Below are 16,144 nucleotides of genomic sequence, written 5' to 3'. Positions count from 1 at the left end.
GTATGAAGTGAAGTTTTATTTTTTATACTAGAAGTAGAACTACGTCTGCATAGACTCAAGTAAATTTCTGTATTCAAATTTCTTTTGAAAACAGAAACAATATTCCAACCCTAAACTGACTTTTGATAAGCAAACAACCTGTCAGTACAATTCTCTAAGATGGTGGCCCTGGCTTTATCAAGATCCCTATAATAACAGCCAGGTATCATCTGACAAAACTTGACTTTCAATATGAAAAGAAAATATCTGTTGTTCGGTGTATTGACCGGTAATTAAAAAAAAGCAACCTTTTCAGACTTCAAGCTTAGAAAATCAATTTAACAGATTTTTGCATTACATTGCCCATTATCTTGCGAAAGCTTAGAATGTTGGCCTAACTATGCATGGAACTCTGATCATGTAGCTTTAAGTCTATTTCATTGCTGTACAGGCCCCACTGTGGCTACGCAAACCAATATTCTCTTTATTAGAATGGAACAAATGTTTCAATACTGGAATCCTCTGGAAAGAAAAATCCTCACAGTGCAGGAAAAACAACAAAAAAATAAAATTTTTTGTTTCACTGAAAACTAACTTTGACTAACAGCAGGTGTCACAATAAGACAATTTCTGAACCCCATCTTCTGGTTATTTAACCCTGAAATTTCTCAGAAAAAGTTTATACACTCTGGGAGTGACAATATGTCCTTTAAAGCTTTTATTTTCCTTTTGCCAGATGTTGCATATCGTCACCTTTCTAAAAATAATGGCCTAACAAATTTTTTACCAAAATATTTTTTTTGTTTTCATCAATCATCTGTTGGCAATCAAAAGGAGGTGATTTTATTATTATTATTATTATTATTATTATTATTATTATTATTATTATTAGTAGTAGTAGTAGTAGTAGTAGTAGTAGTAGTAGTAGTAGTAGTAGCAGTAGTAGTAGTAGTAGTAGTATTGTATTGTCAAAATCACTTTTGGCTAAAAATGATGAAGGGTATTATTTCAGGAAGGTGATATAAAAAAATACTTTATATCATTGTAAAGCATGGCGGTTGTGGAAAGGTAATGTATCTATCAGACTTGTTAGCACCTTGATAAAAATGTGCTGCAAATCTTCAAATAAACTATTGAGGGATTTACAGCCTTTAAAAAATCCAAGATTAGGAATTTTTATTATATTAACTTTCTTTACATTAAATAATGTGTACCACAGTAACTGGCACTTGTTTCTTATTATTGTATGAGTTAGTCTTCCTCTACATTTACCTGAGTTACCCAGGAGTTCTCTTCAGCACCCTTTGGGGTCCTTTCTTTTACACCAAACCCACAATTTTTATTGTAGGATTTAACTCCTAAGAATGAATTCACAATGGAAGAAGACTGGTTTTGCCATGAATCATTTCAGTTTATTCGGATCATTCCATCTGCCAAAAGACTCGTCGTGAAGCCATTTTCAGCCTTACGGTAGGGCCCACCAAATTGAATGTTAAATATTCTGAATTTAAGGACCTTATATAATTCTGTGAACTCTCACAAGATTCCCAACTCCCTTTAAGGATAAACAGGCTCACACGGCATTATAGATCCTAATAGCAGCCGTGGCATGCTTTTTCATGCTCAAAGTGTTTGTACTGAGATGTTAGTCTTCATCTCATTAGACCAAAGCATTTAGTTACAGTTAAATTCTCAGCATCATTTAGCAAACTTCACATGTTTACATTTGAGGTGTTGGGCAGGGAAGGCTATTTTCCAGGCCTGTCCCGCTAAACACTAACTAGCATGGAGGCGACTTTGAGACTCCGACATGTTACGCCTTGCGGCGGTGCTCTTACTGAGGTTGGCACATTTTCTTTCCTCTCACTATTCGTCTACCGGTGTTTATTCAACCTTCTCCTGGTTGTAGGTTGTTTTTTTCTAATTCTTTATTTTTGCTCTGGCTGTAGATATGGCGAAGCTTAGAAGATATATTATGTTGCAGTTTCCTGTTTTAAAAGATTCAGTAAACATCTGCCTTTCTTGAATGTTTTCTTGTCTGTACAGTTTTCTACAAGAGATATAACCATCTTTCTCTTAGTGTACGCTCTGATCAGTTAAACAGTTTGCGTTGAAAATACCTGATCAGTGTTTTATAGCATAAATTGTCAGGGGTCCCAATAATTGTGAGAAGGCTTTTTGTTAAAAATCAACTACCTCTTAAGACAATACTTTTCTCCTACTGAATAAAACTACTCAACAATAAGGGTTTCACTTTATTAAAAAGTTTCAGTATTAGGTTAGTTCATAAAGAAGTAAAGTATAAATGTAAAAAAAAAAAAAAAAATTCATAGCAACCAGTGATGTCAATAACTGTGGTGGGTGTGTTCTGCATTTATAATAGGATTTTTACATAGACACTTTGCTTTAACAAATACAGAGCAATCCAGTTTACAGAATACGAATAAACTAAAACTATGGAAGTATAAAGGTTGTTTTTAGCATAACATCTGTAATTTGAAATGTTTGAACTGTTTTTTGAACACAGTCATTAAAATAATTAACTTAAAGCACTAACTGCAGCTTTTGTCAATGGGTTTAAAATTTTAGTTGGATTAATTATTGATCAACTAGCTTCAGCAATCTCAGCCTACCGTCAACCAAGTGGAAAGGTCAAAGTGTGTGGAACTAAAATTAGGACAAGCAGACGGTATGACCTGTCACCATCTGGACAGCTGCGACAGGATGTGAGCATATCTGTGTGCGACACATCATAAAGATATACTGTGCCTTCTTGAAACACACAACGCATCAGATTTCAGGCAGATTAAATCAAACTTAAAGACTTCTCAGTGTTTTAATAAACCAATTAGAAACTGAATTTCCCAGCGTTTTAATACATCTATGCACTATTTAAAAACAGAGCAAAGATCCAATAATACTGACAAACCTTAGTATAAAAGCCCTTTAGATTCACTGGTGAATTATCCCCACTTTCCACATGAAAAATGTTACTGGGTATTTAAAATTTTGCAGCACACTAGAAAGTGTTCATAACATAAATAAATACTGCAAAGGATGATGTAGGTCACTGCCAATGTTAGTAACCCAGTCTGCTAATATTTGACTGCAGCTACATAACAAATAATCACAATAAATTTGTTGACTTATTCTTCCAGCGACTTAATAAATTTATCGTAAGCAGGTTGGTCCATGAGCTTATCGAGTTCTTCAGGCTTTTCGATGGTCATCTTGATTAGCCATCCTGAAAAATAAAAAGGAAAACCTGAAAGTAAAACGTGGACATGGCTCTATTTTGGCAGCTTTTCAACTGCACTGGTGACAAAAGCAGTGGAATAGGTCTATAGGAATAACAACAAAATTCTATGATGAGCAACACTGAGACTTACCGTCTGCGTAGCAGGATTTATTCACGAGCCCTGGATTTTCGGCCAGCTCCGTGTTGATTGCTGTCACTTCCCCTGTCAGTGGTGAGTATAGCTCACTGGCAGCCTTTACACTTTCCAAGGCACCAAACTCCTCTGCAGCAGAAATACACACAACACAAAAAAAGATTACATTTATTGCACAGCTATCAACACTTACTACAGGTGTAGTATATTCCCTGATCTCACCCAGCTGTTCAAGTTTTTGGCCAACCTCGGGCAGTCCACAGTAAACCACGTCACCTAAAGCTTCCTAAAAATCATCAAATAGTAATGATTATTATATTTATCACAACAACACAGTGCATGTGAACTATTAAAGTATTAACATGAACAAAGTGATTTACAACAACATCTCCTGTTTAGAGGATTTGTTCTGACAACAAATAACCTCACATTTGGGTGTTGCTCCCAAACTGCACAATTGGAGTATAAGCAACGCCAAGCAGTTGGAGTTAGAACATGTTGAAACAAGCTGTTTGCACCCAAGTTTCAGATGTTGTCTGTTTGGCAGCATAAACTGTCTTTGGACTGTTTTTAAGTCTAACTACAAGGTCTCTGAACAGTAAACATCATAAAAGGATTTCTATTTTTCTGTAAACTAGCTTAAGATGATTTTTTTTTTCTGCCTAATTTTAAAAGTTGCATTTAATTCTTAATTCTAAAAACCTTGCATAATATTTATTGAGCGTATCTTATGCTCGTCTTATGCTTTATCTCAGAAGCTGTGGCTTATTAGAACAGGAAATGTTCACCATGGAAAACAATAACGCCTCAACTGCTTCATTCAGGTTTAGGATAATAATATTCTGCTTTTATTTACCGCTTGGACAGCTACGGTCTGAACCGCTTGGCGGTTATCAAAGAATACTCATAAAGCAATGAATTACCCTGATACAGTGGACATGCTGAGAGCAAAGTGCAGCTCTGGAGAGCTTTTAGACCGCCATCAGGAAAAGTCAGAGCAAAGAGTGCTATAAATCAAAGATTAGAAGAATGACTAATTAAAAAGCAGACCTGAGCATAGTTACTGATTCCCACAGTGCCGATTCCACTCTCCACCAGCACCCACTCATGCTTCTCGGTGAACTTGAGGGCTACAGGGAGAAAAAATAATTGCATATTAAAAAAACAAAACAAAAAGGTTATATGAACTGTGATTCACAAAGCAAGTTAGTCATGCTAGAAAAAAAAAAAAAAACACCAACTGTGTTGACAAAGAATAAAAATGTGTGTACTATGGACCACAGCCGGACGTCAGGCTCTCAGTTATGCAAGACCATGTGCAGAAAAATAAAGTATCCGCTTACTATGCGTTTCTGCAGGTGTATGCAGTTATGCTTCCAGGAAAGGGGCTCACAAAAAGCAAGAATAACTTGTGTTCACAGTCATGCCCAGTGTTGAGTTGGAGCATTGTGCTTCCAGGCTCATGCTGTCACCCCGAGGGAACAACTGCAGGCTAAAGCCTGAGCAATGTTCAGAGCTGGCGTCAGAAAAATACAGTTTTGAACCAGATTTGTGACGATGCAAGATGCAGAACTAGAGTCATACAAATAACTAAATGCCCCAAACGCTTTTTCTGATCTTAAAACGGGTACATCACGGCAGCTGCTGGGTGGATAATCACTCTATCGATATTTATATTGCACAACTGCAGCAAAATGGGTGACATTTGCTTGAACAGGCTGCTTACTGGTGCACACGGGTTTCCTATAACACCCCAATCAGGAGCTCGTGGTTAATAAGATAAAGCACGCAACATGCGGTCAAATTTACAGAAATAAAAACAAAATAACATCCAAGTTAAACAGCACATGACTAGCTGTCCTTCTTGTCTTTTATTCCTCCATTTCATAATAGTTATTTATTTTTGGAAGCTGATTATAATGAGGAATCTGTCCACATGGGGAGTGGAGTTTATCCCCCTGTTCCGTGGTTCTTCTGTTTGGTTTGTATTTCTTCCTTTCTTTCTTTTTTTTTACCTGTGCACTGGTCGGAGGTGGTGCTCAGAGTCCGCGGGGCGCCGCTCCGGCACAGCAGCCGAGTCGCAGAAACTTGCGCTGCGGACGAGAGTTGCGGCAACCTGGGAGAAAAGTTTACAGAGAGGCACCGCAGCGCTGCTCTCATCGCCATCTTCACTCACTCTGCAACAGGCAGGCACCGTGTAACTCAGAACACACACACACACACACACACACACACACAGATGCACAAACACACTGAGCCACGAGAGCGCGCACCATCCCCCTGTGGCGAGCTCCTGCGTGGACAATGATGGTGGAGAAGTAGAAGAGGGGGATGGTGCGCGCACCATCCCCCTCCTGAAGGGTGAATTGACCCAAAGGTCAGTTATTAATAAAAAAAAAAAAAGTCTTCCAGTTACAGTATTATTTCATTTATTCACTTAGTTCATAAATAAAAAAAAAAAAATCATACATTTGATGCTGCAAAAACATTTATGTTCTAGATAATGAAATAAGATTTCTGGTATTTGTAGTGTCATCATCCATGTTGGAAAAATGTCCTTCCATAAACTCACTAAAGACCAAGAAACCTTTCCAAGCAAAGTCTGCTAACAGCCACATCCATATTTTAAAAGATTTAGATTGTTTGCACCACCACAATCAATTTAGACAGCAAGTTTTACATCTTGCAGCAGAACTTTGAAACAAAATGTTTTGTGTGGTTAAGAAAAACAACTGATGGATGGAAGTCAGTTGTAATTTCCAGTGAACAATGTGGGTAAATTGTATAATTCAATAATATTTTATTATTTTTAAATTATTAAATTGAAATTCATTTTAAATTCTCAATTCTTAAATAGGCCACATATGCTCACAATTAGACTCCAAAGTTAGGACAAAGTCCCTGCAAAAAAACCTCTGGATTACATCAGCCCCAAAGCCATATATAGAGGATGAGTATTTAACATTTTTGAAGGCTTTCTTGAAGTTCTTCCTCCTTCGCGACATGCGGAACTTCTCATCCTTTATTTCGGACATGTTCCTGTGACCAGTCCTCAAATAATTTGAATACAATCAATGGATGGAGATAGGCCTGAATATAGACCAAACATCAGGGTTGTGAAAAAGTCTTTTTTTTTTTTTTGGTCACAGTTGTATGTCCTTTTCTGACATCTTTTTCAAATCAAATTTTACACTTCATATTTCTGTTAGTTTTTGATTGACTAATCTAGGTAATTTCCATTGATATGAAGACAGAGAAGATTCATTCCACAAAAATTCAAGTAATTTATACATCTGTCAAAAATAAATATCCTAGAAGTCGCAGGAAAAGAACAAAACAAAGCAGATTCAATTGTACTTTATTCAAACCCAGAATTTCACTTTCTTGGCAGATCGGTATTAAATTTAATGAAACCAACATGAAAAATCTTAGACAAAGAATACAAGCAAATCAGTTAAAAATAACATGAACATACAGAGGACACTTCAAGAATCAAGGTTTGAGTTGTTGTTTAGATGCGAGTCCATATTATGTATATTGGTATTCAGAATTAAGGATTCCCTCAGTAACTCAGAATATGCATAAAAGTAAAACCAGATTTGGACATGGCAACAGATCAAATGACTTCCTGATCATTTTCTGATTGAATTTCAAATATTTACGGTTTGGATAGCAAAGAGTTAAAACCTTCTTTCAAGGACTGAGGATTCAATCGGTGTGATGAGCAGACGAAATAAAAAAAAAAACAAAAACAAATCGATATGAATCCCGGACCAATAAGCTCCAATGTTTAACAAACTAAAACTAAATTTGCAGACTCTGCTGGTGCCCAGTGTGAGGTAAAGACCAATACTTCATATGGACTCCTGCAGAGATGAAGCAGCTGGAGGGATCAGAGGTCAAGACCTTAGGAAGAAGGTTCCTCAGAGGGAGCAGACTTCTTATTGTCATCAGGCTTCATGGCTGGGAACAGCAAAACCTCCTGTAAAAGGTTAAATGTTATATTTAGATTGCACATGAACTAGAACACGTTTCGTCTGATGATGCTCGGGAGTCATTTCTGAGTGAAACCACAGCCTGGAAAGTTATTTATGCAAACATATTAGCAACAAACTATTTTATACCACCTGAAACTGAATAATAATAATAATAATAATAATAATAAAATTCCAATATCTCCATGATTTTCTCTATTAGAATAATTTCAACCCAAAACGTCTACAGTTTAATCCTTACAAAACAGAAAGAAATAAACTTAAGTTCTTAGTTTTAAATTTATTAGATGTATGACCACTGGGAAAAAAAAAAAAAAGATCAGATAAAAAGTCATTTAGTTGTAGATTTCCAGTATCATGCAGCTGGTTTACGTTTTTCCTGAGTATGCCACACACCCTGGCAATCTTTGATTAACATAATGCATAACTTTTTAATAAATTGTCCTAAAAAAATAATACATTACCTGCCTATTTTTACCCATCTCAAGTTAAATAAAGTTTGAAGAAGGGAAACTGACTATGTTGAAGTTTGTTTCTGTTTGGAGATGAAGATCAGAACCAATCAGAATATCTCTTTGTATTGATGGATCACACCTGACTTAGCTAAAATTAATTTGAGTGTAGAGGACATCCAACTCATCAAACCGGCTCATACTGTGTTGACATATTGTTTTCACATCAGTTCACATGCTTCTTTCCTCAAATGTACTTTCAAAAGCCAAAGAGCAACCCTCAAGTAAAATTGAGTTCACACATTTACAATGTTGAATGCTCCCTTAACCAGCTCCACCCATTTTACATGAAATGCTTACATATCCAGAGCAAAAGGACCTGGATTGACTTGCACAGCTAAAAAAAACCCTGTTTTGTAGTTCAACCAATGACACACTGTATCATCACAGACACATTACATTACAGCATTTACTATAATGTTTTCATTAATTGATTTCATCAAAATGATGAAATACCTCAAAAAACGAGGATAAAAAAAACCTAATCATAACTGTAATAAAATTCACACAAACTTACACACTTTCAACAATATTGTGATTTTATGAATAGAGAAACAGTCACCATTAGCAGTACTCTACTTGTGTTGTTAGCAGTACACCATATATTTTGTATCTGTCTCAATACATCAAATCTGGTTTCAAATTGTGGTGAGAATTTCCAGTTGATTAAATCTGCATTATTCAAAACACAAGACAAGTTTGCCCAGTTATGGCTGTGTTCGTGTTTTTGAGCAATGTTACCTTGATGTTGTTTGAGTCGGTGAGGAACATGGTGAGACGGTCGATGCCCATCCCCCAGCCAGCGGTCGGAGGCAGACCGTATTCCAGTGCTGTGCAGAAGGTCTCATCAATGAACATGGCTTCATCGTCACCCTCAGCTTTTGCCTAAAAAGAGTCACGTTACAGAATCAGTATGGATCAAAAGTACAGAATGGAAATCGTTCCATAGCAAAACAATGGGCTAATGTATAATTGCAAAACAGACGATCCACACAGACCTTGGCTTGCTGCTCAAACAGCTCCCTCTGTATGACTGGATCGTTCAACTCCGTGTAGGCGTTGCAAATTTCCTTTTTCATGACAAAAAGCTCAAAACGCTCAGTTAGACCTTTTTCTGATCTGTGCCTGAAACGGAGAAGAGTGTCACAGTGAGAGCCTCAGCACTGCAATTCAACAGTAGAATGAATAGCTTGATGCTTCTTACCATTTCGCCAAGGGGCTCATGATTTGAGGGTGATCACAGATGAAAGTTGGACTGATGCACGTGACCTCAAGAAAATCTCCAACCAACTGCAGAACAAGGAACAAAACCCAATAGTAACATAATGAGGAACACCCTAGAAGGGTTTAATAAAGTTTAATCACAGCGCACCTTGTCAAGGAGGCGGGCAGTGGTCCTGGGTGGAGGACACTCAACACCTTTCTGGGCACACAGATCGTCGAAGAATTTGCGGGTCTCTGAAAAACAAATGATGACTCTTCATCAGAAACTGAGTCATCTAAATGATAGAACAGCTTTGGATAATATTCTCCTGAGGCAGCTGTTTGTACATCTTCATACCGTCGGAGTCGTAGCTGTCCGTTGGAGGGAATTTAACTCCCATGATCTTCTCCAGGTCGTGTGTCATGCTCACTCTTTTAAATGGAGGAGTGAAGTCAATCTCATAGGCCTGGCCCTCTGGACCATCAGGATGGTAAGTCACCTTGTATCCTCCGGTGATGTGCTTCACCATTCCTGAAATAAGTATAGAATCATTGGGACGGGGACAAATGTTTTACAGCATGTCTGTGTCTGAGATGATATACGAGATCTATGTCACAATGACAAGCGAGTATTAAAAGGGCCAGCAAGACCTGGTAGCGAACCAGTCATCTGATTCAGTTGTGAGGAACCAGAGAAATATTGAAAATGATGCCCTTGAGAACCAGCATTAGACAACAATTTTAAGCGTCAAAAGTTTGCATTTCATGTCTTGTTGCACTGTCCTCATAAACTCCGTCACAAAATGTGTAGATAATTCTACCTATTAAATCGCAGTCAGGTTGGTCAGTATGGCACCGATTATAGTAGGTGTTGTCAATTGACTCAACTGCATAAAGTTTAAAAGATTAGGAAAATTATGGATTTATAAAAACAGCTCACATTTTATAAAACAACAAAAGAAATCCTCTCTAAGCAATGGAAAAAAAAAAACATCTATCCGAGTTAGCATCATTTCTGACAGCAAGAACAGACTTTATATTCTAATTGTTCTTACTACCAAAGTAAGAACAGTTTTTGTTGAAATCCATTAGTTTATTTAGTCACGTCTAGAATCCTAACCTGTTCTGCAATGCAAAGTTCAACTGTTGGTGAAAAAGAAGGGAAAAACCTAGTGTTTCTAAATAAAAGATCTGAAGAAACAATTTCGTCAAAAAGGCTTTGCAAGTCACCTGAAAGCAGTCTCTCTGTGATTTCCATCAAGTCATGGTAATCAGCATATGCCATGTAGAATTCACAGGTGGTGAACTCTGGATTATGAGTGAGGTCGATTCCTTCGTTCCTGAACTGACGACCGACCTCATACACCCTGTCCAGGCCACCAACCACCAGCATCTGTGAAGAAAACATGAAGTTCTGAGTACAGAATGCACAAAAAGCTCCACTGCTCAAAAGCAAGAATGGAAGCTTTTGATTTTTCGTTTTCCCCAAACCTCCTGAAAGTGGTTGTTGTGAAAGTCACTACTTGAAAGAGAATTCTGAGTTTTCACAGCATTTTACCTTGTGGTACAGCTCAGGGGCAATCCTCATGAAGAGGTTCATGTCCAGCTCATTGTGGTAGGTAACGAAAGGACGGGCCACTGCTCCTCCAGGAATAATGTTCATCATTGGTGTCTCAATCTGAAACATTAGGATAAGGACAGTAGGTTAACACTGCTGCCTGAAATGTAGGAAGTGACAAAGAAGAGTCCACACAAATGTTTTTTTTGTTTTTCTTTAAATCCAGCTAAGCGTTGGACTGTGATATGTGGTTTAGCAGGTTAGCTATGTGGCACGATCAACTTCTAAAACCCAAAACACAACTAACCTCCAGGAAGCCCATCTGGTCGAGGAAGCTTCGCAGATATGTGATGATTTTGGCTCGAGTTAAGAACTTCTGCCGCACATAGTCGTTGAGAATCAGATCCAAGTAGCGCTGGCGGAATCGAGTTTCCTTTACGAGAAATAAAAATCACACACCCCACAAACTTGAGTAGTCTCTGGCGATAGAGGAAAGTCAAGTACCATCATGTTTTCTGGGACACTAAACAAGGATGAGCTTCAGCGCTTTTTTGGTTGTCACAACTAGTTTTGACAAGAAGAAATGTCAGATCTTATGGCATTTTATTGATGCCGCTGCAAAGTGAAGAGACTGTGGAGAGTGTTGGGAGTTAAATAGAAAACCAGAAAGAAACATGTAAAATATTGGTATCTTTCAAACTTGAGAAGTGAGAAAAAAGTTGTTTCCATTACAACTCAGGTTCTGTTTCCAGGCAGTTATAAATACTAAACTACTGCAAACAAATTTAATTACATATACAATAACACTATGGTAGGATGGTAGAAATTTTCCCGTCATATATGTGTTGCAAAAATGGAGACACAAGTTTCATACAATGTTCAGGACCAGTATGTTGTGAATCACCTTGTCTTTGAGGCCAAAGTGGAGGTGGGGCAACATGTGCAAACATGGTGACAGCAGGGTAATCTCAATGGGAATGATGCTCAGCTCCCCCTTCTTGGTCTTTCCAGGATTTCCACGGACACCAATGATGTCGCCACGGCGCAGCTTGTTGTTGATGGCCACAAACGCTTCTTCAGACTTGTAGTTCCTGCCAGAATAACCCAAAAAGTCAAAGAAGTGAGGTTAATGTTGTCAAACAAATCCACAACCTCACTCAATGAAAGCTCCAGATGGCATACCTTGAGTTTGCCATGACCTGCAGCTTGACTCCTTCACTACGCAGGTCGTAGAAGATCAGCTTGGCGCCAGAAGCTCTCTTGGCGTGAACTCGGCCTGCCAAATATTTAAGTTTAACACAGGGTATGAGGCTGGTTTACTTTGGAAAGGGTAAGTTCATAAAGTTTTCCTGGTACCTGACACAGCGAGAACAACATCGCTCAGTTGGTCCCCAGGCTGCAGGTGGTTGTATTTCTGAATGAAGTCTGTAAGCGACAAGTCTACATGGTATTTGTGTGGGTACGGGTCCTCAGCTGTGCCCTTCAACTCCTGGATGGCCTGGGTGCGGATCTTGAAGTATTGCTGTTACACAAGTATGTTATTAGCCAGCCTGAAGCATGATCTGTAGGAAAGTTGTGACCTACTTCCTGTACATTGCTTGCAAATCTCTGCTGCAGGCTTTAAACATCATTATGTTGAGCTAATGACAAGATGAATAGCATTTGGTTACATATTTGAATTGTCTGGTTTGTCTGCAGGACGTTCCATTTCTTCCATTTCTTCCTATTTGGAAGATTTTAAAAATTTAGTATAAAAATTATTGCTTCAATAAAAGCCTTAAATATCCACCCTGAGTTTCAAATATTTCCTATTTAGAAAAAAAGTAATCAAAATAGTTTATAAGATGATCTCTATCTGTAAAGAAAATACTCTCAATGCAGTGGTGTGTATCATCAAAGGCTCTTTGTTCTTTTTTTAAACATGTAAAATGTTAAATAAAGAATGGGCGAGTATATTTGAATATATTTTCTATAACACAAGTTAGCTTAGATTCTTTCAGTTTCTTTTTGAGTTGGGCTTGCTAAGGCACACCCATGTTATCACTTCTGGCACACAGGAGAGAAATATGCTCTCACAATGAAAGTCATGAAAACAACCACCCCAAGCTTAAGTGTGGGTCAGGGATTTCATAAAAAAAATGCAACTTACAAATATATTCATACAGATTGGTTGTCCAAAAACTGTCTTAGCAAACTTGTTTTTTTTTGTTTTGTTTTTTTATGAAATGAAGTTATCTTCATCTTTAAACAGAGTGCCTGAAGGACAGATTAGTGCATATATTTGTCTAAACTCACATCATTTCACTTAGTTTCTTTCAGTTTCAATTTCAGAAGTGCACACCCAGTTTAAGAATTTTTTGACTAATGTTGAAATGGATAAACATGCTTGCAAAAGGAAACATACTAAGTGTATATTTAATGGTGATTTGTGACCATCTTACATTGGGATCGAGTGTCTCATCATCCAGCGCACTGGCATTTTGTGCACTGGCATTATTAGAGTCAGCTTGTTCTCCCAAATCCTTTGCTTTTGATTCTTTCTCAGCTGCTTTCTTCTCAGCTTTCATTCGTCTCTTCAACTCACTGAAACAACAAAAACACAATAAATGAACTAGACTTTCTAAAAAGATTTTCAGCCTTTAAAAAACACACACACAAAAAAAAACAAAAAAAACATGTTCACCAACATAACATCAACAATACGATGTCCCCTTGCTTTTTACTGTAGTGTGGTGTCGACTATTAAAGGAGAGCAAGAAGAATAATTACAAGGGAGAACATATCTAGTTTGATGACAAAAGGTTGGTTGTTTCTCACACAGTAACGGAAAAGCCACCAACCTTTTGTCACCTCTCCATCGTATTCCGTGAAACTGAGCCGGGGCTGCAGCTGAACACGGGGATGCATATTTTAACCACTGTCCTCTGACAGCAAAGGCTTGGCACAGCTGCTGCCTGGCAGCCCTGACCAGACACAGCATGCTGAGCTACCACAGTCAGCAGACAGACCTGAGAAAACATATACATGCAAAGACAGATGGGAGCATCAACGGTGGTACTTGCTCACCAGAAAGGGAAAAACTAATTGCAAAACTAAATTCTACAACTCAAAGACCTCAGGGTAACAACAACAATAATAATAATGGTAATAGCAACAACAATAAATAATAATAACAATAATATGGAATAAATAATTTAACATTTTATTATAGATACAAGATCCTTAAAACGGATTTGGCGTAGTTTTATAGGTTGTCTCCACGTTTTATACAAACAAGTTAGCGACATATACTATTAAAATTCTAATTTTTACGGGAGAAAGTAGAATCCGGCAACATGTTGAAGTCCGGAAATAAATCTTGTAGTTTTTTCTGTTCGCCAAACTACCGACCTAGACTTGTTTACGTCACCGTAGAGGACTACAGCTACCAGAAGGAGCAGCGAACTTAAATATGGGATGTGTAGGTCTTGTAGCGTGCCTCCATATGGGACCTTCATTTAGATGTCACAAGAATTTGTATAGCAAGATTAAAGCGCGTCTTGTTAACAAAAGAGCAACAACCTTGCAGAAAAAACTAAAGATTAGGAAGCACCTAAAGCTTAAAAAGCTTGGTAGTAAGGAGACATGCTCACTTTTTGCTGAGTTTCTCTTCCCCCACCGCTGTCACGTCAGCCATGTTCTTGATGCTGCGCGCAGAAAGAGCGAGCTGGTCTGAGAGTGCGCCCTACGCGTGCGCAGTAGATAAAGGAAAGCTTGATGGTGCGTTTAGGGGAATATCGGAAACTAGCATATTGAAAGTAAACGAACGATATTAACCCATAGTAAATTAGTAAAAATGATAAACAATATAAAAATGATTTTATATTGTTTCATATAAAATAATTTTTAAACCGAACCTTATGTTGAAATATGTTTTCATAAAAAATCTACTGTATGATGCCCTGCTAACATAGCTGACAGTTTAACAAAGATGTTTCAACATTTAAGTATTTCATTGCATCACACTGAACATATAAACACATCTTCAAACATAAACCATAAACATAACACAAATCTTTAAAAAAAACTTTAAAAGATCCCTGTTTTCTCAAATTTGAGTACTCTTTTTATAATTAGTATACAAAATAACTCTAAAAAGTAGCAAAACAATATGTTTATTAGTATTGCAGATTTTATACCACAATATTATCACAGTTAAATCAGGTGACACATGTAAGTGAAAGTGCAAGTACATTTGAGAACATATGTGATGAGAATTGGAAAGTAAAAACCTAATAACCAGAATTAACATTCAGTTTAAATTTAACTTTTGCTTTTGCTTAAAGTAAAAAAAGAGATAATAATAATAATAAAGTGGGGATCACCACAAAAACCAGCAATCATCTCTAAATAGGTGGGTCAAGTAAAGTCTGCCAAAGACTTCAAAGAACAGGTAGTTATTTTACAACTGTTCCAAAATTATGAACACCACTTATTTTCTTTTTTAAAAAATCCTCAAAAGAAGTTAATCCCACACTACAAAAAATTATTTTTTTTTAATTAAAAAAAAAATGTTTTTTTAATTAAAAAAGCTCAGCTGAGCAAAATTCAGCTGAGCTGCACTTGCTGCTCAGCTGACTTTTCTTCAAAACAATTTCCTCAAAATAAATGTAGCTAACGTATACTTTTTTTTTCAAAAGTGATTCTGAGCTCTAATTTTGGAATGTAATGCTAAGTAAAAGTATACAATAGAATGAAAGAGAAAACTCTCTTCTCTATTTGTAAAACAAGACACATTTTATGAGCACATTTATGACCATCTCAAACATAAAAAATGTTCAAATGTCATACCGAAAGTATTGATGAAAGGCTGACTCACACAATAAGAAACGCTGTCAAAATGAGATTGCTTTGCTGTTGCATCAGGTAAGCACCTTCACAACTTTTTGTTTCTCTTTCCAAATCCCCTGAGGTCTTTAGCATGGTATGAATAATACATTGAAATACTTCAAATGTTTAAATACGTATTTAGTTTCATCTTAAAGAAATCTGAAAATAAGTAATGAGTGGGTTTTTGTTATTATAGAAACCCAGATCAACACCGTTCCTCAGACCACAAAATCATGATCAAGTTTAAAGTGGGACTATCTTGATCTTGTTGGGGGGAGGGTTAGACCGCCTTTGGCTATGCCACGCATTTATTGTGGCATTGTTTCAATAAACTTCCTGCAATGCTACAAGATCTATTTCCATTTATTTTTCACCAAGATCAAAGTTTGAGCCAGCACAACCCAAAGATTCTCAAAGGGGTTAAGGTCCAGACTTGGTGGTGGTTAATCAAGTAAGAAAAAGATGCCTCATGCTCCCTGAACCCGCACTCTTTCAAAATCTGAGCCCAACGAATCTTGGAATCGTCCCATGTCAGAATATGCCCGTGTCGTCAGGAAGAAAAGCTCCATTAGTAGAATAACTTGACCACACAGTATCTTGTCTGCTTATGTCAGTCTTGTACAGCAAGTAATTTGA

At 37.3% G+C, this 16,144-nt stretch overlaps 2 protein-coding genes across 3 annotated transcripts; both read right to left on the bottom strand.

The window, feature by feature from the left end:
- Positions 1-2,307: 2,307 nt before the first annotated feature.
- On the bottom strand, positions 2,308-5,630 carry gcshb (glycine cleavage system protein H (aminomethyl carrier), b). Its single transcript, XM_015033277.1, has 5 exons — positions 5,387-5,630; positions 4,422-4,501; positions 3,594-3,657; positions 3,369-3,500; positions 2,308-3,223 (listed from the first exon to the last, which is right to left on the bottom strand). The coding sequence occupies exons 1-5, from the start codon at positions 5,535-5,537 to the stop codon at positions 3,126-3,128; spliced, it is 525 nt and encodes a 174-aa protein (XP_014888763.1). The 5' UTR covers positions 5,538-5,630; the 3' UTR covers positions 2,308-3,125.
- Positions 5,631-7,067: 1,437 nt separating this feature from the next.
- kars1 (lysyl-tRNA synthetase 1) lies at positions 7,068-14,374 on the bottom strand. 2 transcript variants are annotated; one of them, XM_015033275.1, is made up of 15 exons: positions 14,272-14,367; positions 13,480-13,647; positions 13,081-13,222; positions 11,996-12,161; positions 11,822-11,915; positions 11,544-11,730; positions 10,947-11,072; positions 10,640-10,759; positions 10,312-10,474; positions 9,440-9,613; positions 9,251-9,336; positions 9,083-9,168; positions 8,877-9,003; positions 8,620-8,763; positions 7,068-7,353 (listed from the first exon to the last, which is right to left on the bottom strand). In XM_015033275.1, exons 2-15 carry the CDS (start codon positions 13,617-13,619, stop codon positions 7,279-7,281), a joined length of 1,830 nt encoding a protein of 609 aa, XP_014888761.1. In that variant the 5' UTR covers positions 13,620-13,647; positions 14,272-14,367; the 3' UTR covers positions 7,068-7,278. The 2 variants fall into 2 exon arrangements, with proteins under 2 accessions (XP_014888761.1, XP_014888762.1); XM_015033276.1 differs by lacking the exon at positions 13,480-13,647 and having other exon boundaries at positions 14,272-14,374.
- Between the last annotated feature and the right edge of the window lie 1,770 nt (positions 14,375-16,144).

The sequence above is a fragment of the Poecilia latipinna genome, unplaced genomic scaffold, assembly GCF_001443285.1.
Source record: "Poecilia latipinna isolate Pla-1442-1.1 unplaced genomic scaffold, P_latipinna-1.0 Scaffold262, whole genome shotgun sequence".
NCBI classification, from domain to species: domain Eukaryota; kingdom Metazoa; phylum Chordata; class Actinopteri; order Cyprinodontiformes; family Poeciliidae; genus Poecilia; species Poecilia latipinna.
This window is presented reverse-complemented; position numbering and strand designations above follow the sequence as displayed.

Coding starts and splice junctions, on each gene's coding strand:
- gcshb (XM_015033277.1), bottom strand. CDS start 5,537: ATGGCGATGAGAGCAGCGCTGCGGTGCCTCTCTGTAAACTTTTCTCCC. Junction 4,502..5,386: donor CACCTCCGACCAGTGCACAG/GTAAAAAAAAAG, acceptor TTCTCCCTGTAG/CCCTCAAGTTCACCGAGAAG. Junction 3,224..3,368: donor TAAATCCTGCTACGCAGACG/GTAAGTCTCAGT, acceptor TTTATTTTTCAG/GATGGCTAATCAAGATGACC.
- kars1 (XM_015033275.1), bottom strand. CDS start 13,619: ATGCTGTGTCTGGTCAGGGCTGCCAGGCAGCAGCTGTGCCAAGCCTTT. Junction 13,223..13,479: donor CGATGGAGAGGTGACAAAAG/GTTGGTGGCTTT, acceptor TTGTTGTTTCAG/TGAGTTGAAGAGACGAATGA. Junction 9,337..9,439: donor GGACAGCTACGACTCCGACG/GTATGAAGATGT, acceptor TTTGTTTTTCAG/AGACCCGCAAATTCTTCGAC.